This window comes from Coloeus monedula, assembly GCF_965178545.1.
Source record: "Coloeus monedula genome assembly, chromosome: 6".
Lineage (NCBI taxonomy): Eukaryota > Metazoa > Chordata > Aves > Passeriformes > Corvidae > Coloeus > Coloeus monedula.
Genome location: NC_138786.1, coordinates 13,100,278 through 13,126,239, shown reverse-complemented (window position 1 = coordinate 13,126,239; position 25,962 = coordinate 13,100,278). Strand labels below are relative to the sequence as shown.

General features: G+C 39.6%; 1 protein-coding gene across 1 annotated transcript in view; it reads left to right on the top strand.

The window, feature by feature from the left end:
- Positions 1-25,962, top strand: part of TUB (TUB bipartite transcription factor) — a gene marked incomplete at both ends in the record, with an annotated part of 133,679 nt that overhangs the window by 80,189 nt on the left and 27,528 nt on the right. The window contains 2 exons of the mRNA XM_082283328.1: positions 17,774-17,825; positions 19,150-19,312. Of these exons, the coding sequence (XP_082139454.1) occupies positions 17,774-17,825; positions 19,150-19,312 (215 nt within the window). The remainder of the gene's footprint in view (positions 1-17,773; positions 17,826-19,149; positions 19,313-25,962) is intronic.

Here is a 25,962-nt window from a genome sequence, read left to right as displayed (position 1 = left end):
TAAATTGTAGCTTCCAAAACCCGTCATTTCATTGATATGGTATCAAATAGTATAAACTATAACCAAGGTTGAAGGAGATAGTAAGGCAACTGGGAGCTCACTGGGAATGACTATCCCCAGTTTATTGCTTGTTGTATTCTGTTAAAAGAGAAAGGTTTTGAAACAGAAAATTTAAAAACATGCAGAATAGCTGTATTTTATCTTTAGGCTGGCATAGGCCTTTCAAAGGATGGAATGCAGTGCTATACAGGGAACCTGTCTATGTCTGGATTTTCAGGAGTGCTCAGATTCTGTTGAAAATACTTAATGTGGTGGAATGAGAAGGACTATTGTGCTGCCTAGTCAAAATGACAGTGTATGACACGATGCAGTTTTTATGTATTCTTTGGCAAGAACAACTCATTTTCATCTGAAAAAGCTGCTTCTGAAGAAAAATGTAAGATACATTAGAGGCACGGAGGTTTTCACTGTGTTGCATGATGGACTGTAAATACGCCCAGCTGACACCATGAAGCATCCTCAAAGTAATTCTCTGTGTGTTGGAGTGAAAATCCAGCCCAAAGGGTTGCAGTTTGCAGCCAGCTCTGCAATATTGTGTGTGCTGTGGTCTTGGATTAACAATGCCAAGCATGAGTGTGTTTTGCAGTAAAGAGTGAACAGAAAGATGCTCTTTTGTATGGTTTGGCTTTTCACTTTGCACTTAATGACCTCTGTCTTCTTGCTAATTTTTCATGACATGGCTGCTTCTGTTTTTCGTTTTTGTGCCATTAGAATAGGTCTATAACTAACAATGACTGAGTCATTATTAATAATTCCCTGAGTTGTTTACTTTGGGAAGTGGAATGTAAGGTAAATGCCTGTCTCTGTATCCTAATGATACTCCTTAAGGAAGCTTATTTGTCTTGTTTCTATGGTTCTTTCCTTTTTTGTGTGTGTTCTCTGTACCTGGCTGATGATGGTTTTGGGAGAGCGGTGGATGTGCTGCTGGGAGAGTGCCTGGACATAGCCTGGCTTGTGCTAAATTTGTCAGTCAGTGGCAGTATTTCCTTACAATCTTCCAGCTCTTCTTAAATTAAATCTTTTAATAATTGTAAAGCAGATAAATATTTGAGCAGGATTCCAGGTCTCTGCTGCCATCCAAGAACTGTCAGCAGCTGTCTTTCTAAGGGAGATTCCAGACTCAGGCAGAGGTCCTTCTGTCAGCAGGTGGGAGCAGCAGGGAGCAGATGTGTTCCCTGGAGAGCAGCCTGGTTTGCCAGCACACAGAGCTTCAGAAGGGTGTGTGAGCAGTCTCTGGTCACTGCTGGGGTCACTGCTGTGGGTTGGAAGTCCAGACAGACACCCTGTGTGCTCCCCAGTTTGACACCGCTAGTGAAGATCAGAGCATGTGCACTGGTAGTGTGCAACGCCACCCCACAGTGATAAACACTTTTGGAGGGTCACGTACAGAATGCTGTTGCTGTCTTATAAATTTCCAGCTTGCTTGTGCCAGCCAGCTCTCTTTCCATAATTCTGCTGAACTCCTCACCCTGTTCCAGTTTTGGTAGGTCCTGAATGAGCAAGAAAATGGAGCCCTCTGAGTCTGACAGAATGAAGCTGAGTGACATTCAGTGGATGCTCCTTCAGGCTGAATGGCTCACCTTGTATCCTGCAATAAACACAAACTCACGGGTTGTGCACTGGAGTATTAGAGCTATGAAAAATGTGCAAATAACACAGATCATGTGCTACATCAATTAGACCTTCTGTGCAGTGGGCAATTAGTGTTTCATAAAGAAGATACACAGTCATATGTATTTATCAGAGAGGAGAAGAAAACATCTGCTGGTGTATGAGTCTTGATTAGACCCAAAGGGGAATCTTAGTTTCACTCTTCTTAATGGTCCAATAGCTAAAATCATTCTTTCTGCCTTACTTAAGTACATTTGGAAATAGCTTCCCACAGTGCCTGAAGTGGTTTAATTACATCTGATGTGGTTAGAAGAGGTCTCCAGCTTTGTGTGATAGAGCTTCCTCTATCTGAGAGGACGTGTGCTCGCTGATTACACCTGCATCTCCTTTGCCTGGCATGCTCCTGGTGATTTACAGTGTGGCTGTGGCTCAAGAGCTCAGTGGGACAGGTCCCTTGGGGTGCTGGATGCACAGCCAGGCTTGTGTCTTACTGCCTCACGTCCTGCTTGGTGTGGAGCTCTGGGAGATGTTGCAAAGGCAGAAGTGTATTACCCCTGTGTTACTGACAGGGACCCTGCATACACAGAAGTGTGACTTTTCCAGGATAAAAACACAGTAGCAAGATCAGGGAAGGAATTACATTTGCTTTATCTTCTTCCCCCAAATAAGAATATCTTTTTTATTTCACTTATGTTGCTCATTGTCAAATCTGAGGTGGGATAGTGAGAACTACGCATAAAAAAATGAATCCAGTAAATTTTCTTCACAATGTGTTGATATTGGGAGGAATCTTCTGCATATATCTGTAAGAAATGGTCCTAGGATTCATATGAAGACTAGGATCCCTGCTTTTTAGATACCAGAATTCCTATAGCTGTCCTTCATGATGTTCCCTGTGTGGATTCTCATTGCTCTACAAATATCATTGAGCTGAGCCCCAAAACTTCCTCTTACAGAGAGACTGTTTAAGGTCTTTGCCTCTATCCAGCCACCACCTTCATCATGAATTCTGTTGGATTTAGAAAGATTAACCCTCTTTAATTTTAGTTGAAATTAATCAACTGAAGAAAATATTATAGGCATTAAGAATGCATAAATCTTTCTTCCTTACAAAAGCAGGCAGAGGCCCCTCATTATACTGAATTGTCAGTGAAGGAATTTGAAGTTTGAGTACTCTGGTCAATTTTTGTTACAAAAGCCCTGCAGAAATGAGAATTCTTCCTGAAACTTCCAGAGGTTCCCTGCCTTCTAGAATATGTGACATTAACATACACATTTCATGGGAGATAGAGAACTTTAATCCTTCTATGACAAAGACCCAAATATTTTGAATTTAATTTTACTTGTATGGTATGATCTGCTTCCTGTTCTAGGAAATCAGCAACCAAGCTAATAATCACATATTTCTGCTCACATTTTACCCTTTTTAACTGAAAATATTTCACAGAAGGGAAGTAACAGGCTTTTACAGGTGTGTCCAGAGACAAGGCCGTACATAGCACATCAGTGCCCAGTGGAGAGTCCTTTTGCTGTAATTGTTGCTAACAGGCATTCTACCAGGTGAAGAGGAATAATTAAAATGGCAACTTCAGCAACGTATTAAAAATATATGAAAAGGTTGGTGAAAGCCCTTTCCTGTAATGGTTTGCTACAGATGCCACAGCACCTGAACAGTTCTTTGTTCAATAAAAATACTTTCCATCTTATTCTCCCAGCCTTCGCTTTGCAAGTTAAACACAAGACAGCCTCCTGGCAAGTAGGTTTGTGTATTTTTGCTGTGCCTTTTGTATCCACAAAAGGTGTTAGTAAACTTCTCTGTGCAGTTTGTCAACACAGCCTTTCTTTAGCAGTTAATCTGATCTACTTCAGCTGTGATCTGTTTAGTTGCATTTTTAAATGACACGCAGGAGCAAATTAGATTAGGCTTGTTCTCTTTGTTGAAAAATGGAAAGCACAAAATCCAAGACCTGTAGTATCTTGAATTACCTCAGGACCTGTTTCTGTCACGCTTAAACAAATCTGCTCCAAGGGTATGGCTGCATCAGGGGTAGCTCTCTAAGGCTGTGCTGGTTTAGAAATCAGAAATTGAAGTGGTTTTAAACAGACTTGTGTTGTATTTTATGATCAAAACATTTGGGGTGAGAAACAATTTGTACTTTTTCTGAATACGTGAAGAGTGACATTTGCTAAATTCTACATTCTGGTTATTCTTTCTATCTTGAAGATTTTTATTAAATTGTAACTACATAGGAAGCAGTACTTGTCACAATATAATTGCATTTTGGAGATTCACGTAAGTTCCACACCTTGAATCCACAAGCTGAAATTCAAAGTGATACTATCATTCATCTTCCTTTAAAAAACAAAGGGAATAATACAAAAACCCCTCAAAAGTACCCAAACCCAGTGATACCCAATTATGCTCAAACATTTGAGTTATGTTTTAAAGAGGAGAATTTGTCTGTTCTATGCAGTTTGTAGAGTCAGTAGGTTTTTCCTATGTTATTTCTTATCCCTGTCTTTGTGTGGGTTGATAATATGCCTGAATCTTAGAGGAAAAAGAAGAAAAAGACAAGGAAAACAGTTTTTGTCTTAATCAGTAAATGAACTGCAGTATCTGTATCTAGCATGAAAGCAGCCATTGGAATTGCAGATTTGGCTATCCATTTTGTTTCTAGGAACTGACAAATGTACAATTTGCAATCCTATGTAATTATAATCTGATTCTAGAGTACTATAATTTCTACCAGTATCTGGAAATATATAATTTGAGCATAAATTTTCGGTAGAGAATGTGCAGGGATTAGTGGCACAACCTTAATGAGAATTACACTGCTTAATTCCTTGGATATTATGCTGGTATTGTGTCCTTTATCTATTTTGAGAGGTCATATTATACTGAAAATCTGTAGTGGTACATGAACAGCAAAGGATGCTTGTGGCTTTGCGTGAGAGCTGTCCATCAGTTTATAAAACATGGTACCCCATTTGCTTAGGCATTGGCACATGGTGAAAAAAAATGCTTAACTCAAGTAAAACAGTTTAAAAAATTGTAGATTGGATAAATGCTAAAATCTTTTTCATCTAATTCCTTTGGATATTTTGTTACAGTCATGAATGACAGCTGCTTGCCTGTTTAAGAAAAACAAACACTTTTAGAGTTGACACAGCTTTTTAAATCTAATTGTCTTATGTATGCTTTATTTCAAAGGCAAGGTTACTCTTTTTGCATGTAATATATTTGTGCAAATCTTAGGAGTTTTCAAAACAATAATAAAAAGCATTTTAAGCATCTTAGTGGTGTTTCTTTGGGTTTTTTTATTCCTCTTTGGTTACTGTTTGATGGCAGTGGTATTTGACAGTTTAGAAAGCAAAGATAAAAATGAACGATTTTTTTATCAACCTTTTATTCTGGTGCTTACCATTCCATGTGCTATAAGCTTTCATTGTGCAAATACTTAGCCATTTGAGCAGGTCTAGATGGCAATATTTATGTCCAGCAATATTAAGTTATGTTAGTCAGTTCAGGATCAGAACCCTAAAAATTAGGTGGTGAGTATATATCAGACCCTGTTTGCAGTCTGATCCAAATGCAGTGAAAATGAGTCTGAAATGTCTTGCCTGAGGGACTGACTTTGCTCTCAAACAGTACCATGCAGACTATTCATGTGACAGTGTTTTGAAGCCCAGAACAATAATTTGAAAAAGGTAGTTGCAGTTAGAAATATGAATTAGTTGGGTCATGATCATTAGCTCTTAATTTTTCAGTAATTTGATAACTGTGTCAGCTATAAGTTGCGTACTGCAGAGGAGATTTGCAGCTGGAAATCCGAAGCTTTTTGGGGACATGGATTCCACATTCTCTGAAGAGCTGTGAGTCTGCAGGCTGTCATGACTCCTCTGCCACAGCCTTTCTCGAAATTCTCATTTCTTGCTGGCAGCCCTCATTTCTGCATGTTTTATATATCTCATGGAGCAAAATTGCGTGTCCTGAAAGGAATTGCTATATCAATTAACTGCCCAATACTGAAACAATCCAGTAGTTGAGTCATACCAGTTAATGATGATAATTTTCCAGACTGTATTAAAAAAGGTAGTAGTTTTTCAGATTTTCTCTTCCATTAAAAAAAAAAAAAAATATATATATATATATATATACACATATATCTATGTACATGTGCTTAAATATGAGGAAATAATGTCTTGTCTGGTTTCTGTTGAGACATCAAGCTGGATAGAGCAGATAATGTATTACTTTTCTCAAGTTATCACACTTCTTGATAATTAAATGCTTTTTTAATATTTTTCCATTTATACGTCGCTGTAGCAAGGCATTTCACTTAGCTTTTTGTAGTGCCACACAATGTACTACGAAGTGTTGAGAGAATAATCCAGAGTAATTATTAGACTAAATGATAATTTCATTGGAGGCAGTTAAGGAGAACCAGATGAAGATGATTGTCAGGTGTAACAAAAATGGTCACAGAGTAGTCAAGAAGTATAGTTGGGATTCTGATGATTCATAATGAACGTTGAACTAAAAATATTGCAATAACAAATACCTGACCTGTTTTAAATTTGAATAATTTATTTGAAGTACTTAAAGCTGATATGCTAAACTAGGTGTATAAATTCAAATTGGTGAGCATGGTTAATGTTTATGAAAAATAAAGATGATTGAATTTTATGCAATGTACATAACTTAGTATGCTACAAACAGAGGTGTGTTGCATGAGAATACTGAGACGGTTACTTGATGTGACACTTCCAAGTACTTGTAAATGTAGGGAATGCATTTTGCTGTTAAAAGGACTACATTTTCTTCAATTTGAAACAGAAAAGCATGCCAGTATATTTGGAGTTAATATAGCCAGAATATATAAATATGGGTTTAATGGGACAATTTAGGTTTTTTCCCAAAATGTGTCAAGAGTTTCTATTTGTTGTTTTTCCTAATACAGCCTATGACATGTGATTCTGTACAGAATTATCCCATGTTATGTTTTTCCCCTCCTGCTTATTTTCTCTCTACAATTATTTTTACTAGAGAAAGTAAACTCCCTTGGCTGGGAGTTGGACACAGATGTGGAGAAAAACATTTAATGTAACAAAAGGAAAGAAAAGCTGATATGCTTTCCAATAATGTTGGAAGGGGCCTTTAAAGGGCACATTGGAAAACAGAACTAGAAAATAGGCCTTCACTGTACAGAAACAAGGTTGGTTCACAGCTGCAGAAAACTCTCTGATTGTGTTGTAAAGTTTTCCTGCTGCTTCTTAGGTCTTGAGAGTAGATTGCATCTACCCACACTTGGCTGCACACAGAAGCAAAGGAGAGAGATTAACTCAGTTTTGAAATGGAGAACAATGCTCCTCAGGTTGTTACTCACAGGATCATCCACACAGGGAACTGATAAATTGGAACAGATTAAATATGTAACTTGTTTTGAAATTATCTTCGAATGCTGTAGACATCACCAGGATTGAATACCTCTGTCTTAAAAAAAACAAAGTGTGGGGGGGAATCACCATCCCAACCTTATTTACTACTATGGTTTTCTAAGATTTATTAAAATCTGAGAAAGAGTCTCTTTCTGTGCAGGCACTGTGCACACTGTGAAAACAATCCTCTGTCTTCAGAGGTTTATAGTTAAAAAACCCAACCTGGAGGGATTTATACATTCGCATCTTTGTATGCAATGTGAAGTTAGTGGGAACATTTTCATGAGATTGAATTCATGGCTTCAGAGCCCAGGTGTGAAGATTGGGCTGTAAGGAATATCTCATCTGCATAGAGTGCTGTTAGAAATAAGGACTTGGTTTTCATTACAGGGTACAAAATATAGGCCAAATGGTATTTGCTACTTTTGATAGCCATCAATATCTTGCTAGTCTTGAAATCCATATCAGGTACTTGGGCACCAGCATCTGACAAACTCATTTTCCTCTGAAAATGCTGTCCAGGATTGTCAGTATTTACTACTAGTATAGAAGGTAACACAGAGAAAAACTCAAACCAAAAAGAAAAATCTACTTACCTCAGTTCCAGCAAAAGAGTACTAGGTTGGATTATAAAGATAGTATGTGTGGGGGGAGAAGTGACAAAATATTTTGTTTCACGGTTAGTATTTATCATGAAATGACATGTCTTCCCTTAGAAACTATATTCCATAGAAACTGTAAAACCACCTGTAAAAAGGAAAAGGGAGCTTGGCTGTTCCAAATCACTAGCATCTATCAGAATTACAGTTCTAACTGTATTTTTCTTCAGTTTTGATTGTTGGAACAGCAAAGGTAAACTAGTCTCTTTCGCCCCCACATTTTAAACAAATTGATAGCTTAATTTTACTATTCCTTTAAAAATCCAGTAAATACAGCTCCATCTTTTTCCAGTCTGTCCTAAACACATACACAGGCAGTGGGATCTGTTAATACTTTGCTGCACTAGTGAATTACCTCAAATATAATCCATTTCAGCAGCAGCATGTTCGATCTACATATTCATGCCTGTGTTTGCACACCTACTGCAGGGAGAAGCCTCACTGAACACCTGCAGCAGTGACCCTATGGTTGGCATCAGTGTTTTGTTTGTTAAACACTTCACAATTATGCTATTATTTTAAAGGCCAGCATTGTTTCTAGGTTAATTACCGCACCTGTGAGGCTTCATTCTTGCTTCACAAAGGTGTTTCCAAGAGGAGTTAAGACTTGTTTGTTACTCTCATTTTACAGGTGTCTTGGAAGGTTGTACTGTTTGAGGTAAAATAGGCCCAGGAGATGCCAACTGGATGAAACCAAGTTTCACAGAACAGGTATAGGACAGGGAGGGGAAGGAGCCAGCAGTCATCTTGTGCAGGTTTTCTCTTCATCACATCACAGTGTTTTCCACATCAGAAAAGCAGAGGTCTGTTCTAGGTGACATCTTTTACCTGGTCAGCAGTACTGGAGTGGGAGAATTGTTGTGGTCCAGGCAGAGAACTCTTGTTCTGCAGTGTATGTATGTGTAAGTGCAGTCTCCTTATCCAGACATTACTTTTCCCTAGTTTCTGCCCATTTAATTTACTGTTAGTTGTGGTTGGATGCTTTGTACATTAATGGGTTTGGTTTGTTTGTGCATATGTTTTACTGTTTTAACAACTGAGATTGGCTGGGTTTTGGTACTGAGAGAGAAACCTGGATCTTTCCAGTGGCTGGCAGCGATGTGTTTTCGATAAAGGCACTTCCTGAAAGTCATGTCATTTGTCATCTGGATCCATCTGCATTGCAGGTAGTGTACCTCCAGGTCATGGTGGTTTTTTTCCCTTCCCAATTTGCTCCTATTCAGGCACTTCTCATCAAACTACTTTAAATACAATTTTAGCATAGATCACTCAAAGGCTATTGTGTTTTACTGCTCCATCATTCATGTTTATTAAATTCACCTCTCTCTTTTGGGACATAGATTCCTTCTCTGACATTGTGTTCAGAGTTTGTGTGTGTTGAGGGAGGGCAAGAAACAGCCCAGCCATCCCTCTTCCTGTAGGTGATATTTTCATTACCTGCAATTTGCTGCCATTGCTATCTTGTTCAGTTCTGTGTAATTGCAGAGAATGAATCTGTACAAATATTAGTTCAACTGATCTTTCCAGGGCAGTAGTGGCAGCCCTGTAGTTCAGTTATTTCAAAACATGCAATGTGCTGTAGGGAATAGTTTTGCTTTTCATCTCACTAGATCTTTTCCTGGCTTCTTATCATCCTCACTGAAAGCTGTCAGCCTAGGCATTTCAGATCCTAAACTGTAGTTTCTTTTTTCTCTCTGACTACAGTTTTGTTCTGATTTAACTCAAAGCTGGATCTCATTACTTCAAAGCATGTCTGAAGTATCTGCAGGGCTCCTGTTGTTCCCTTCGCACTGAGAGTCTCTTAGGTTATTTGCTCAAGAATGGTCAGTGTTTGTTTTTATATATATCCTGTAATACATGCATCAAGCAATATATTATACCTGATTCTGATGAGTTGTTAAAAAACTTAGTCTGAGTGAAACATTTAGAAGATTTGATTTCTACAATTGCTGTTGGTTTCATATACCCCTAAAGTCGTAACAATTGGAGACCTATTTTGATGAACTGTTCCAGTTAAAACAGACCAAAATGCTGTTACAGAATCATAAAATGGTTTGGGTTGGAAGGGACCTTAAAGATCATCTTGTTACAACTCCCCTGCCATGGGTAGGGACACTTTCTACTAGACTTGGTTGCTCAAAACTCCATCCAGCCTGGCCTTGAACACTTCCAGGGATGGGACATCCACAGCTTCTCTGGGCAGCCTCTTCCAGTGCCTCACCACCCAAACAGTAAAAATGTTTTTCCTAAAATCCAATCTAAACCAACTGTCTGTTTGAAGCCATTCCCCCTTGTCCTGTTTTATCCCTTGTAAAATGTCCCTCTCCATTGTTCTTTTAGGCTCCTCCAGGCACTGGAATGCCACAACAAGGTCTCCCCTGAACCTTCGCTTCTCCAGGCTGAACAACTCTAACTCTCTTTGCCTTTCCTTGTAGGCGGGTGCTTCATCTCTCTGATCATCTTCTTGGCCTTCATCTGGACTTGCTCCAACAGGTCCATCCAGGACACATTTTGTTTCCTGGGATGAGAGCTCACATGGCTGGGTCATGTTGAGCTTCCCATCAACCATCACCTCCAAGTCCTTCTCCTCCCTGTGCTTGTGCCCTGACCCAGCTGCAGGACCTTGCATTTGGCCTTGTTGAACTTCATGAGGTTCACACAGCCCCACCTCTCCAGCCTGTCAGGATGGCATCCCTTCCCTCCAGTGTGCCCACACACCACACAGCTTGGTGTTGTCAGCCAACTTGCTGAGGGTGCCCTTGATCCCACTGTCCATGTCACCAACAAAAATGTTAAACAGTGCCAGTTCCAATCCCAACCCTTAGGAATGCCGCTCCTTACTGGTCTCCATTTGGGTATTGAACCATTGACCACAACTATTTTGAGTGTGACCATCAAGCCAGTTCCGTATCTACTGAGTGCTCCATTTGTTAAATCCATGCCACTGCAGTTTAGAGACGAGCATGTTGTGCAAGACTGTGTCAAATGCTTTGCAAAAGTTCAGGTAGATGATGTCTGTGTCTCTTCCCTCATCCACAGGCAATGCTGTAGCCCTGTCAGAGCAGGCCACCAGATATTTCAGGCATGATTTGCCCTTACAGACACCATGTTTGCTGTCGCCAATCATGCCCTCATTTTCCATGTGCCTGAGTTCGATAGGAACTTCCCTGGACTGCCATGACTTCTCAAATATAATTGCTAGTGGCTTAGCCACTCCCTCTGCCAGTTCCCTCAGGACCCGTGGATGCATCTCGTCAGGTCCCGTGGCCTTCTGCACCTCTAGGTGCCTTAGATGGTCTCAAACCTGACTTTCTCCTATGGAGAGCAGTGCTTCATTCTCCTAGTCCCTGCCTTTGCCATCTGCACTCAGGCTGTGTGGCTGGAGCACTTGCTAATGAAGTCTTGAGTCAAAATAGTCATTGAGTACCTCAGCCCTCTCCATGTCCCGGGTAACTGGGTCTTCTGTTTCCTTCTGGAGAGGGTCCACGTTTTCCTTAGTCCTCCTTTACTCAGCAGTGTACCTATAGACGCTTGTGTTGTTGCCCTTGACATCTCTGGCCAGATTTAATTCTGTCAGGGTTTTAGCTTTCCCAGCCTGATCTCTGACAATTGTGTGGCCATTCTGAGGATTTGGCTGGAGTTAATCTTAACAATTATCTACATGGAATTAAGAAAAAAATTTATGAATGTGTTCCTGTTGTTACATTTGCTCTCAGTTAATCTGTAGAACTGTTGCCAGACATAATGAGTGTCATAGATCTTAATGTACAAAGGACATTTAGATAAACCTTACTGGAGCAAATAGTACCAACAACCTTTCAGGAAGGTCTCATTAATTTGCTGATTTTTAAACTAGTTTGCCATCCAGGATTTGAGAAGAAAACAAAGCATTTGGTTCTGTAATTATTTGTGCAACTACACATGCAGTCTCTGCTATCAGCCATCTGCCCTGCAGGCATTACTTGTAGTGCCATTTGGATCGTCAGCACAGTGTATGATCCTCTGCATCTTCTGTTTTGTGGCTGGCTTGGTGCTGATACTTGTCATACAAATATCTGTTTCTTGTTTCTGCTTTTTTCCCCCTGTCCTTTTGCTTTATTATTTTTATTCTCTTTAAGGGTCTTCTGCACAGGCAGAGGAGGTGATGCTGTACACCTGGACAGGCATGCTTTTATTTATTAGGTGGGTTTTACAGTGAAACACTTTTCCTCTGAAGCTTCGCCTAAAGAAATGCAATTTCCATTTCTTCAGGAGTTCCTGGTGTCTGTACTTTCCTGGTCAGTTCAGTGGTAACTGGGATGTGTCCTGTAAGGGGTAGGCTGTTGCCTTCTCTGCCCTGTGAACATGGCACGGGAGAAGTCCAAGAGCTGCTGTTGCTGCTGTTGGCAGTAGAAGGGCAAAATAATATTCAGTGTCCTTGGGCTGCTCCTCAATATCCAGACTTCTGCTTGCTTAGGTGGCCCAGGAGTCACTCATTTTACTGTAAAGACAGCAGCTGCAAGTTTTACTCTAAATCAGGTGACTGAGCAGCTGCTTTAGGGTCAGCCTTGATGATTCCTGGCATGCGGGGAGCCCTTGCAGTCTTTCAGAGTGATTTGCATCATTTACAAGTCTTTGGTTAGCCTGTGTGCCTGATACAATAACGTTCTCCCAAGTGGTTTCTGGTGTGCTCAGCATAGTTCAGGGGGGAGCAGACCTTGTTTTATGTGGGGTGTGGTGATTTGCAGGTGTTGGCATTTTTGCTGACTTCACTGGGCAGGAACTGGTTGAATTTCACTTGTTTGAAGAACCTAAATGTGTGCCATTCCCCCTGAAGCATGAGTTCAGCCTGCAGGTCCCTAACCCCATTAATGGGCTTTTACAGTAGCATTTCATCAGTGCTGTGGGAAGCTCGTTCCTAAGGGCTTAACAGTGACATTATCTAGAGCAGTTGGGCTTTATGGAACTACAGAGACTTTACAGAGAAGTGTAATTGGGTGAATATGACAGATGGTATCCAGTCAGCCAAGTGCTATCTCTTTACAGGAATTTTATTTTGGAGACTGTAGTGTTCAAATGGCACATTACACCCATTCTTGTTCTTTTGAGTCTGTTCTGCTCTTAAGGATCCCATAACCTGTTTGTCTTGACACAGCAGCATAGCAGCTTTCTTCACAGCAGGAGTGTATGGAAAAGATCTGAGTGATCTTAAGAGTAGTCTGGTATGGTGTATTTTTTTTTCTATCTGGTTTGATCATCCATTGTTTTTGAATTGCAGTTCACAATATGGCAGAAGAAACTCAAGATGAAAATACCACCTCTAATTTTCCATTGCTTCTCGTTCAGTGTTCTAAATGGGAGGAACAATTTCTTATCCAATTCTTCATCTTTTTATAGTGTGAACTGTTTGTCTCAGGAATTTTCCCTGCCTATGTATATTCATTTTGCTTGTGCAAAGGTCCCTGATTTTACATAGAGATTTTGGCTGCTGCTGTTTAGTAATGGGTTATCGTAAAGCAACAAAAATAGAAAATGCAAAGGTGACACTTCTTAAACAGCATGTTAAGGTTTAGTGGTAGTATGAGTCTGCTTGTTTGATGAGCTGTACTTGGTGCAGTTAGTGCTGGGCTGCAGGGATGTGCTAGGGGAGATTTTGGACCTTTGTCCTGGTAAAAAAGTTATTTTCATGGAAAATGTTCCTTTATGAAGCAGTGTCAGGAAGGAACAAAAGCATTGCCTTGTTCGTCAGGCAGAAACAATAGAGCTGCTTTACTGTGTCAGACTTTTTCTTTTAAAAAAAACCTTAAATAAAATCAGTGACTACATGCATCTTGCCCATTCTAATTAGAAATATTTCTTCTTAATTCTTTTTTCTTGCAATGGCTTCTTGAAGTACAAGCAGTTTGCATGCTCAAAGAGCAAAGGCAAAGTACTTGCTGTGAAAAGTGTTATTTGAATTAAGTCTTTTCAGATTTTACTTAAAATGAAATCAGCCCATGTGGAATTACAGTAAAATGTAGCAAGATGTTGACTTACAGAATCTTCTGCCTTCATCTCAGTAGTAAATTGTGGATCTTTCCGTGATCATGAAGCTTCATCCTTAAAACCTGATTGGTCTTGGATTTCTCTTGAAATGTTTAAGGAATGGAGATTATGAAAAGCTTAGAATACTAAAAATTCTTGCGCATGTTTTCATCTTTGTTATGACATGGAGCACTATAGTCAGCCCGACTTATTATAAATTTGAAAATAATGCTATCTAAAGATAATACTTAAGTCTCTGTGGGCGTTAGTCCAGGCAACTGATACGAATCTTTACAATAGGTAGCTATAGGCTTGACTTCTTAAACCCAGCAGCTAGTAAATTCTAATGGGTGGATTGTTCGAGTTCTGTATAGAAGGATGGGTTTTCCCTGCATAATTATCTGCAAGGAAATACATACAAGGTGTGATTTGTCAGCTGAATTTGGATGAGACCATTACTGCAGAGCTGAAGGGCTGTTTGCAATATTATACACAGTGTCAAATTGCTTTTTGTTTTAAGTGGGTCAGAGCCATAGCCAAGATGCCAGACAGATGTGTATAATCCTTGATCAAATAGGAGTAAAAATGAATCTTACTGGATTTTCAGGATACTTCAGTGTGCTGAGCAGATTGCTAATATGTATGCATGCTCTTCAATAATTCAATTTTCATGAATTATAAAGTTATATTTCTTTATTAAATCTGACTGAGTTTCATGCTGCTCCTGGGATTTTCTAGCATCACATCAAACATGTAGGCAGAATTGTTCTAACAGCCTCTCTCTCTCTGAGATTATTTCCTGCCATCTTTCAGTCACTGTTTTTCTGCTGTACTGGGCCTTTAGTTTCTGACCATCCCAGTTGTTTGGACCTGAGTGCAACAAAACCATGGCCCCTTCCAAAACTGGGCAGGACAAACTGGGTCCTCACCATGTGCACAACCCTTCCACAGGGATGAGCTATTGATTTCTGCTCTTTTGAAAGACCAGGAAGGGCAAAGGCTGTGCTTCTGCTCACTCACTTTGTGTTTTCCAAAGAAAGAAAAGGCAGAAATCCAGAACTGGGTTTCAACTCTTGGACCCTGGAGCATCCGACAGAATGCACGGACTGCCAGATGCCATGGCGAGATGATCTGCTAAATCTTTCTGCAAGGACTCACTGAAGTGTGAGATAAAGGGTCAGTGGCACTTACACACTTCATCTCAGAGCCCTCTGCAGATGTTTTCCAAGGCAGCAAGACTGAGGGCCTGATGGAATTGCTATGGAAACAGAGCTTATATTATTTATTTATTTACTTACTTAGTTATGCACGCATGTATTTAAACCCTGACATCCCTTAATGGCATATCTTGGAAGTCACCCAGTTTCAGGAGACTTTGTCTGTTGGAAATTGGGGAATGTGAAATGTTGGCTGCTGGTCAGCTACTCCAAGGTCCAGTAGTTCTGCAGAAAACAGTGACAAAGTGCAGTCTCAAACTGGAGTGCTCTGTTGTTACAGCAGAATAATATATAAGCTAAATTGAAACCTTGTTGTATTTGGAGTTGCATAAGTGTTATTAGACATCACGAAAGGACAGAACTGCAGCTTTTCAGTGGTACTGAAATGGAGTGACTGTTAAAATAGACAGAGTTAGTGGTCATGAGGGCCTTTTAACATTACCCTGTGAAGGATTCAGAAGAGTGATGTGGCTGACTGGTGGGAGCAAGGCATTCTCATTCCAGTCCAGCAACCTGGAGAGAGAGAGAGAGAGAGAGGGGATTGTTGAAGTAACCTTATTCTGCTGAATCTTGGTGTCAGTGAAGAAAGCTGGAGTTCAGTTGTATTTGTGGAATGTTAAATACAAGGCTTGTCATTAATGCATACCTAGAAAACATTGTGGAAAACTACCCCAGAACTGTATAAAATATGAAGCGGGATAATGAAGGAGCTGGAAGCTCCAGATGAGGTTGTCATTTGGTTTTCAAAGCATGCTGCTCTCGGTCTCAGCTTTGATTGCATATATTCAGAAGCTTTAAAAAGAAGTCTTGCAGTAAGAAGGGCAATGTGGAGAGGTGTTTTAGCATTGCAACATCCATAGTTTTTTGGATGGAGTTTTATTTTTTTTTGGCAGTCCTCTGATTATCTGATAGTTGCTTTGCATTCGTGGAACGCTGAATCAATGCAAATCCCGCCATTCTCTGCCCGGGGTTTGCTGCTTGGTGTTATTTAAACTGCCATGTTTACCATGCTAAGGTTAGGCATTTAAGAGACATGAAGGAGCTGTGCCTGAACCTGAATTTGCCTTGTTGTGGCTTCCCATGCAGGACACAGGACATTTTCCTGCCCCCTTGTTCTGTGCAGTGTGTCATGCCGGGAAATGGATGCTAGGATGGTATATGCATTGCTGCCTCTGCAGATCTTGGGGTCTGTATTAGCATTGTTACATGGTTTGGGCTCTTTTTCCAGCATTGTCTGAAACGAGGAGGATTTGTTCAGGCCATTGAGCCTGAAACTTTACACTTAGGCATCTTTTACTCAATTGTTTGGCTGAAAATCTCCATCAGGGTAGTTTTACTTTCTAGCAGTGCAGCTTAGACTGGTGCAGTTGTAGTGAAACACTCTTCTGCAAACCTGATATTGTATACCAGGGAGGAATGTGTGTCTTCCTTTTATAACTTCTGTAATTTTTAAGATGAAGAATTCTTGGTGCAAAGTAGGACATTTTGATGAGTGGGAGGGTTTTTTTTTTTCTTTAATCTTTTTTGTGGACTCTCTGTAATACATGGCTTCTACAAGAGATGGTAATTTCATACCTGAGGTGGTTGAACAGCACAGTTTCAATTCGTGGAACATCAGCTTTTTGTAGCATACCACCTAAGAAAAATTGTAAAAGGCTGATGCTACCAGTAATGCTTAATTATAGGTCTTTCATAATGCTGGCATTGGAAAGGTGGCATTCTGCATGCCTTTATTAGCTGTTCTGTCTAACTCTACTATAATGTTACTGTCTCCTAAAGACTGTGTTTTAATACATGGCATTCACTTTTTTTTATGCAATTTCCACTGCACTACTGTTGATTTGTATGTAGGTCAGAATCCAGGTCTGTTTGTCCTGGATCTTTTTTTTTTCTTTTTGATTGTTAAGAGTAATTGTAAGAGAAGGGGCTGACATTTTATAAAAGTGTATTGTAAGAGAAAATGATTTTTCCTCCTAAGAGGCTATTGTTTTTGTTCTATAGCACTATTTTCCTTGTAGATGACATATTACTCTTTAAAAGATTCAATTATCTGTGTTCAATGTTTAACCATAGTGTTTTTACAATAGAGACCTTTGTTCTGCAGAAAAACAAAGCCTAGTCAGTAGTTTGATAAAATACTTCGCAAAAATAGCTTTCTGATTTCAATACCAGTCTTTAATATCTAATTAATGAAAATGATTGAATGCACAGGAGCTAATCTGCCAACTAGCAACAATTAGTAGAGAGAAATATGGCACTGAGCAGTGCTGTTTATCTTGCCAGCCTCGAAGCGCTGAAGTGTGTGGCAATAAGTGTGACTTTTCAGATATTCAGGAATAAATTATGGTTTTCAGTGTGCGAAAGATTAGGCGGGTAATTTTCCTAACATAATTTTAAATACTGCTGAGTTGCTAAGCAGTTCACTTACATTCCTCCCTTTTTCCAGGCTTTATATGCAAATTTTCAATTTCAGTGCTGTATACATTGGTGGTTTGCCTTAGAAAAGAATGGAAAGGAAACCAAGCTGTAGACAGTGGATTTTGCATTTCTTTGTGAACTGTCTGAATATATATTTTTTGTTGAAGTTTATGTGAGCCAGAGTTTTTTGATTTTTTCATGGACTGCATTTAAATCCCCTGGGGCCAAGTTTTTCAGTTTAGGGCAGGCAAATTTCCATGGAACATAGTGGGAGTTTTGTATGGATAACTCCTGTGAGAGTTTCCTCCACTGGGTGCTGTTAGGTGTTGTTTTGAGTGATAAATTATGTACTCTTTGTCTTTGCAGTGTTCTGGATGATGAGGGGAGCAGCCTGCGTCAGCAGAAGCTTGACAGACAGGTAAGATCATGGAGGAAGACCTTCTTGCTCCCTAAAGTCTGAGTCCTGGAGTAATGAAAACACTGATAATTGATAGAAAATTGCATCCTCTGTTTGGGGGATGCAAAGTAGAGATCTGTGGAGGCTGAACTTAACTCAGAAGTCTGGCTTCCATTAAAATTTGTCTTCTGACTGTGGTTTGAGGGATTCCCACTGCCTTGGACTCGTTTTAAGCTGATGTACAATGTATTTGTAACCCCACTGATGGAACAGTCACACCAGCCAACAGAGGTTAACCACAAAGTTTTTGTTCAGTGGATTTAGCCCTTGTTGCTGTAACCTAGTGGCACTGTGTGCTGTGTTGCCTATTTTCTGACTGTATTCCTACGTGACTTGTACAAGGGAGTCAGAGCCTCTTGCATGAAATCTGAGGGAATTGTGTCATCAAGTTTTAATGGGAGTTGAGGTTTCTGCTTTTACTTTGATTTCTGTGGTCCCCTTCTCAAAAAATGTCATTTTTATAGTTAAACCTTGTGAGTTTAATTTTATCCTTTTCTATTCCCACTATTTTATCAGCTTGCATGTTTACCAGCATCTCATTTTCAAATTCAAGTACTTTCTATTTATGCCATAATCCTGTACTTAATTCTGATTATGTTGGAGTCATGTTGAAGTGTTAACACAACTTACGGAGCTGAAAGAATTCACCTCCATTTTTATTCTTCAGTTTTATTGCATCTCCTTTCTAGAAGCTAAAATATCGCTGTACAGAAGCAAGGAAATGGTAGGGTAAAGGATAAGTAAAATTAACAGTTCAGTTCTCCGAGGTTGAAGAAGAGGGCTCAAATAAGGTCCCTATGGATGCTGAAGGTTTTGGTTTTCAGCAGGTCTAGCTAAGAAATTTAAGTCCTTAATTAAAGTTCACCTATTATAGCTGTTAAATTAGGCTCATGTCCAGTATTATCACTCGATTCTAGTTTGCAATTACCTGCTTTTAATTTACAGAAACTGAAATTGGCATCTCTGCCTCATGCCCTTGCTTACCCTCCCATTGCTTCACAGCCAGTTTTCTCACACTGTTGTTTTCCCAAAGGTTATTTCCAAGCAAGCTCTGACAGCTGGTAGGCTGCTCAGAACAATGTATTTTAATTATTGGCTGTTTTCAGCAGAAGGTGTTTCAGCAGTGGGTTGGTTGTAGTTTTTTGGAAAGATTTCGTATAACCCGACATCCCAATATCCAGCTTGCCAACTGCTGGGGAAGGTGCAAAGTTGACCATTGTTTGCCATCGTAGGTTGCTGCTGTTTGGAGGCCAGTAACAGATGCTTTTCTCTGTGTTTTCTCCAGAGAGCACTGCTAGAACAGAAGCAGAAAAAGAAGCGCCAGGAGCCACTGATGGTTCAGTCCAACGTGGACAGTCGGGCACGGACGCGCCGGACGAAACATTCAGAGGAGCAGGCCCCGCTGGTTGAATCCTATCTCAACAGCAACAGCAGCACCATATATCATGGTACAGAGTGTCACCTCTTGCAGGTGTATTTGCTGAGAGTCCTAGTGTGGTGCTCTCCCCGTTCATTTTATGCTCATGAGAACAAAGGCTCTTGTCTTGCATATTTTAGTAAATAATTGATATCCTTTATTTGTGTTTGGGGATAAAACCATCAGAACTTGTGATTGTAGCCTAACAGGAGGGAGCAAGGTAGCTAGCTGTCATTTCAGTGCTGAACTGGGAAAGAGACAGCTTGTCCCTTCTGCCATGACTATTTAAGTGTCTTCAACCTTGGCTCCTACTAACTAAAGCTGATGGGTTCCACTCTATGTATTCCTCTGCATGTAATTTTGCTTAAGCCTGACAGTGGTAATGACAAATTTGAAACCTATTAGCTAAATTCAGCTAGGACTGAATATAATAATTTCAAAGATACTGTGCTTCTGCAAAGTCCATTAAAACAGGTAGAGAAGAACATTTCAAATTTGTACGATGTCTCCACTTTCTTATTAAAGATTACAGGATCCAGTAGGGACAGAGACACTTCAGGTGTCATACCCACAGGAGAAAAAAATTATAATTCCATTTCTTTTCAAAGACCTTAATAATATTGCCAGAAATAAATCCTAAGGAAAGCAGGCATTATTTAGTTCTGTCCTCATATGGCCCATGCTTTTTGGCCCCCTAAAGATGGTATGTGCATACTTTTCCACAGGATTTCCTAAGGGGCAGCTTGGGTAATCCTTGTCCAAAATTTGACTCTTGCAGATATCATTCCAGGTTGATAACACCTCCAAGATATATAGAGAACAGCAATTTTTCAATTTTCTTCTTTTGCGGATCATTAAGTTGAATTTAATTCATAAGGGATTAATAAGCTTCAATAGCAAAAGGCTTCCTTCCCTGATTATTGATGGGTTTGCAGGACAGGAGCTGAAATCCACTGATACTGGGAATGCAGTTGGCAGTTTTCTGGTTGAGAATGCTGTTAGGTGGCAGGGTACTTTGGCTTTGGGTTTAGACATTAAATCTTAAGATGCCTTTGTGAATCTACCTCTTAAAAAAAAAAAGACCAACCAGTATCCTACTCTTATACAAACAAAAACTTAACCCAGTATTCAGTTCAAATTTCTATTAATTTTACTGCATGTGCTGTACTCTTTGTCTGCCCTGTTGTTTTATTTTCACTTGGTGATCATATCTTTCCACAAGAACAAGGTAGGTATTTAGAGGACTAACAAATCCTGCTCTGAGAAATGCAGGTTTCAGAGTCTTTCCTCCTGGTTAGCAGTCAGTGGAAATCTTTGGTTGATTACAGCAACAGAATTTACTGTAAGAATCTGGAAATTGTATTGTTTAAATGTTGAGGTTTTGGTAATAATGGGCCTTTTTAATCTTGTTTCTGCAAGCAAATAGGATACCAAAAGTGGTTTCAGATGGAGAATTATTTTTTCTACTCTAGTATTATTTTAATTATATTTTTTCTAGTAAATATTAAAAAAATTAGTAATATTTCTCTCTCTTTACTGTCTGTTTCTCAGGGTCTGGGATGTAATTTTTTAAGATTAAACTGAATTTCTTTCCAGACTGACCAAAAAATTTGATTTAGCAAAAACAATTGGTTTGTTTATTTTTTAATCAGACAAAATAAAAATTTTGTCTTTTTCCTCTTTCACTCAAGAGTTTATCCAAGGTACAGAGCTCTTCTAAGAAGTAGTGTCTTATAGTACAGAGATGCTGCTGTTTACTAAGCCCCCCGTATTTTCCATTGGTCAAGGTTTTAATTTTCACAAATCAGAGAAAAAGACATTATCATCCCATAAATGGTAACAAATTTCATATATGCACACTAACTGAGCTAAATTTTGCACCAGAATGGACTTTCTCACTATAAGTGAGACTAACTGCTCTTAAGGTAAAAGTGACCCTTCCTGTCATATTGTACCACACCATTCACTGGAACACTCTAGGTAGGATTTATTCTCCCTAAATCACTTTGTTCTAAATTTGTCTCTCAAACCCTTTTAATGTTTCACAAGGTTTCAGAGAAGCAAAAAAAAATATAGTGTTTCTCGTATTCAGCATGACATTTGTTAATCCCTTGGGATAGCTCTCCTTGTAATAAAGCATGCGGCTTGCAAGAGCCAGCTTAGAAGAATTTAATTACCTAGCAGAGTGTTTTATTGCCTTGTAAAATCCTTTGTTAGGCACGTTGCTTATGAAAATATTATAAGAACTCCAGAAGTGTCCTTTTTTGGTGTGGCCTTCTCGGAGAGTGTGCCTAATGTCTTCAGTTCCCCAGTTTGCATGGTAGGTTTTGGGGTTTGATGACCATTTTTAACTGTGGCATTGAGCTTCAGGGCTAGCATTTTTTTCCCCTTCAATGAAAACATTTGTATGTGGCAGTGTCGGATGCAGGAGACAGCTGGGCTGTTTCTAAAGAACTATTCTGCTCTTTTCCGTTCATTTGTTGCTGTTATGGGCATGCTGATCCCAAGTTAAGAATGACTCTTTGATGGGAGTTGACGCTCTACTGAATGAACTACACTGCTTGGATGAGCATGTTTGTGAAATCAATTCCTGTGCTAGCAAATGCTACAGAAAGAACACTTCTTTCCACCTATCATCCTGCTCTGCTCTCTTTTTTAACTTGTACTAATTCTGTGTAGCACAAAAGTACTTGTTGATTTCAACAAATAATTGGATGCCTGTGTGTAGATATCTCTATGGACTTTGAGCAAAGTAGGTCAGAGATAACATCTCAGCAGTTCTCAGATGCTGGGCTTTCTGTGCTGGGAAATTCTCCTTCATACACTTCCATTGCTTATTCTGATGCCATTAGCTGTGCTGGGAAATTCTCCTTCATACACTTCCATTGCTTATTCTGATGCCATTAGCTGTGCTGGGAAATTCTCCTTCATAGACTGCCATTGCTTATTCTGATGCCATTAGCTGTGCTGGGAAATTCTCCTTCATAGACTGCCACTGCTTATTCTGATGCCATTATCCCTGCTGCAATGGTTCCCTCATGGGCAACTCTACTCTGCAATAAAAACTCATTTAATTCCAGAATAATTACCAGAGCTCAGAGTAGAAAGTCGGTCATTTTTGTTCTGGAATAGAACATCAGCCTGGTGAGCTACTTGTGTGTAGACACAGTAGAGCAGCATATTTCTCTAGTTAAGCTAATTGTACATTGCCAGAAATGCCATAATTTTTTTCTTAGATGACTTCACGTCAGAGAAGTGACACATTTGTAGGACAAAATGGTATTTATGTTCTCTGCCAAGTGTTGCTAGCAATTCCTCTGGGTGCCATGAGACTTTTAAGGAGGTGGGTGCCCTTCCAGCAAGGAAGTGTCTCTGCAGAATCCACCATGCACAAGTCTCCACACTGAACATTTCTTCTCATTTGTGTCCATATTTCACCTACAGATAAAAGTCTTCAGATGCTGTAGCTTGTAAATGACTGGCATATAGTATATATTTTTTAAACCCTTTTGTTGTTGACATAAGGCTTAATTAGCTAATAAAAACCGAAGTTATCTGCCGGAACTGAGATGAATTAAGCTAAAAAGACCAGCTTGAGACAAAAACTCCTTGGCACTCTGGTCCATAAGGGGTTAGTTTGAGCTGGAGCTGCTGCAGTGGTAACACAGTCATCAGCATCTGTAGATCAGGTAGGTAGAGTTAGGCCCTAAATTTATCTGCCTGCCATTTCAAGGAATAGGTATCCTTCCACTGACTTTTATGATATTCCATGGCTCTAGTTGGTACTATTACAATAAAGCCTCTCCCTCTTGCAGTACCAAACACAGCTCAATTGCTATTTCATCATTATAAATAGCCAAATAAGAACCAATAACAATGTTTTGTAATGCTATTAAATTTAATTTCTATATAAAAGACAACTAAGGCATTCATTCACTGGAATAAATTTAATTCCTCTTTGTAGGAGGGATCACTTCCATTGTCTTCTCTTCGTGTGTTCTGGTTTATTTTCAATTCAGTGTCCTTTGAAAGGACATATTGCTACCTTTTTGTTTAAAGTTTCTTTGAACTTTTACTTGCCATTCTGTAATGTGTCACAATTACGCCTGCTTGCTTGTTTTCATGTATTTCTACCTAACTTATTTTGTGAAGTTTGTTGAAAACGTGAACGAATATTTTAGCCTGATTTGACATTGCAAAATTCTGCTACAAATACAGTTCTTTTCAATCTGGATTGCAAATACTGAACGTTCCTGGAGCCAAATAGCACGCAGAGATACACTAATTACTGCAACAATTTAATTACATTATTTAATTACATTTAATGCAAATGCTGAAAGCCCATTTTTACAGAGATTTTACTTCTGTGAAAGTGGTAAATTTCCATTGGGGAGTGATTTTTCTTTTCACAGCACTGAGGAAGGCAGAGATTTGAATGAGTGCCAGATATGCTTTCATTAATATTGCCATACTTTGTTGCAGCTGTGGCTTTTTCTGTAAGACTTGAAATTAAAAATGTTTTCAATTAGATAGTATCAGAGAAATTTTCACTGCAACTTCCAATTTAGCGATTTAGATTAACCACGTGTAAAAAGTCAAAATGACTTTTTTCCTTTTCTCCTTTGACACTTGGCAGCACATCTAGATGTAATGGTTGTGTGGTGTGTTAAACAGACTTCTGATGACAATTCATAACTCTGGATTGTTAAATTTGACGTGTCATTCTGCTATTAACCATGAATGATGAGAGTTTTCAGATGAGTGTCCGAAGCTGTCAGCTTTAAAAGATGACATCAGTTAACTATTCATTGAAAAAATCATATATTTGCCTGTTCATCAAAAGAGTCTTGCCATCCCTGTATTCCACTGACCTTGAAATGAGAAGGTATTAGTTTATTTTTTGAAGATAGCAAGGAATGTTCATTGCAAAGGGCTATTAATACTGACAGATCAGGCAGCACTCCAAACATCATGTGGGCAAAATACTTAACTTCCAATAAGCATTCTGAAATCTTTATTTCAGCCACAGTCTCTTCACCTTAATCTTTAAAGCATCTTTTTGATTTGTCAGCAGTCCTTACTGCACTAGTGCATTTCCAAAATAAACAAACTATTCGAGCAGCAAGGAGCAGAGAGCAGTGGGTAGCAAATGTTTCACAGGTCTTTTTGTGGTTCTTCTTACTTACTGAACGATATGAGAGGAAAGCTGAGAGGAAATGGCTTGAGAAACTTCCTTCTCTTTCCTTTAATGCCCCACTTAAAGTGTATTTACTTTCAGTTGCTACGTCACATTTAGCTGTTTTCTGTCCTAGGCAATCTGAGGAGCCTGGAGGTGAGGGTGCCCCCAGCACAGGAAATGCCCTGGCAGGCAGAGCCCCATCCCAAAGGGCTGTGAACACGGCGGGCAGAGCTGGCTGCTCCCAACAGGATTCCCTGCAGTCTCAGGCATGGCAAGGGATGAACGGGGGCCAGGCCCCTCCAGGGTGCCAGTCAGGATGGAAAGGAGATGCTGCAGTGCTGGGAAGCAGCACCTACAGCACAGTCCTGGGCTCAGCTGAAAGAAAGCCCCTGGGCAGGGTGTGGATGGAAGCCCTCAGGGAGGCTCTTCAGGGCAATTAAAGCCTTGTTGTGCCCTCAAGGCCCCAATATTACAAAGTAATTATGTAATTTCTTACTGTTCTTAATCTTCCTGGCATAGGTTTTTCATAGATCATTTTAGTTTTCCTTATTCGTTGTCTGCTTTCCCAAAGTCTGATTCATTGCTATCAACTCTTCACTTCACATGCTTCCTTTGCTTTCCCCCTCCTGATGATTAGGCAGCAGATACGTGGGGTTAAGAAGGATCTTTTATTTAATTCCTTCCCTTGTTCTCTCTGAGGAACTCTTAAACCAATGAGCTTTTAATAATGGCTTTAAGCAGCACCAGTACAGTTGTTCCTTTTTTTTGAGCCCTAAAAAACCCAGTCCATTTCACTTCTGAGTATTTTCAGGTTTGCAGCATCAGCCTGGTCAACATGTCAGTGTTAGAGGCATAAACTGCAAGGAGCCTTAGGGAATTTATAGGCAATATAAGGGTTTGGGAATCTGGAATCTGGCTGTAAGTTACTAGCTGGAGGAGTAATGCCTTTGATTATAAGCATTTTGAAGCAGGAATCAAATCTTTGCATGTGATTAAACAGTAACTAACACATCAAAGTCCTTGCCCTAATTCAGGTCCTTGTATTTAGCTATTTGTGTGGTCTATGTAAAACTAATAAAAATATTTCATTGCATTGTAAAATATTGTGGCTTTGCCCCTCTTCAGAATATTTCTGATAAACTCCAGTCTTTTAAATGATAGACCAGTTCAGAATCCACGTTGATTAAAAAAACTAATAATGAGCAGCAGCCCAAATAAGCAGCATGGTTGACTAAGGCTAGAACTTTACAAACAAAAGCCAGAAGCCATTCTTGCAGTGAAACACAAGAGCATCTCAGGCAAGAGTAAGAAAAGGACAACCAATTCACATTGAGTTGTTAAGATACACCCTGACTGAACTGTAGTTTATTTTTCTTTACGTAACATCCTCTCAACACTTTTAGTGTTGAGAGGATGTTGGTAAATAGAATGAATATTTGCCTTATACCTTATTTGCCCTATACTTGCCTCACACACCTTGTTGTCTGGTTCAGCCTCTTTGT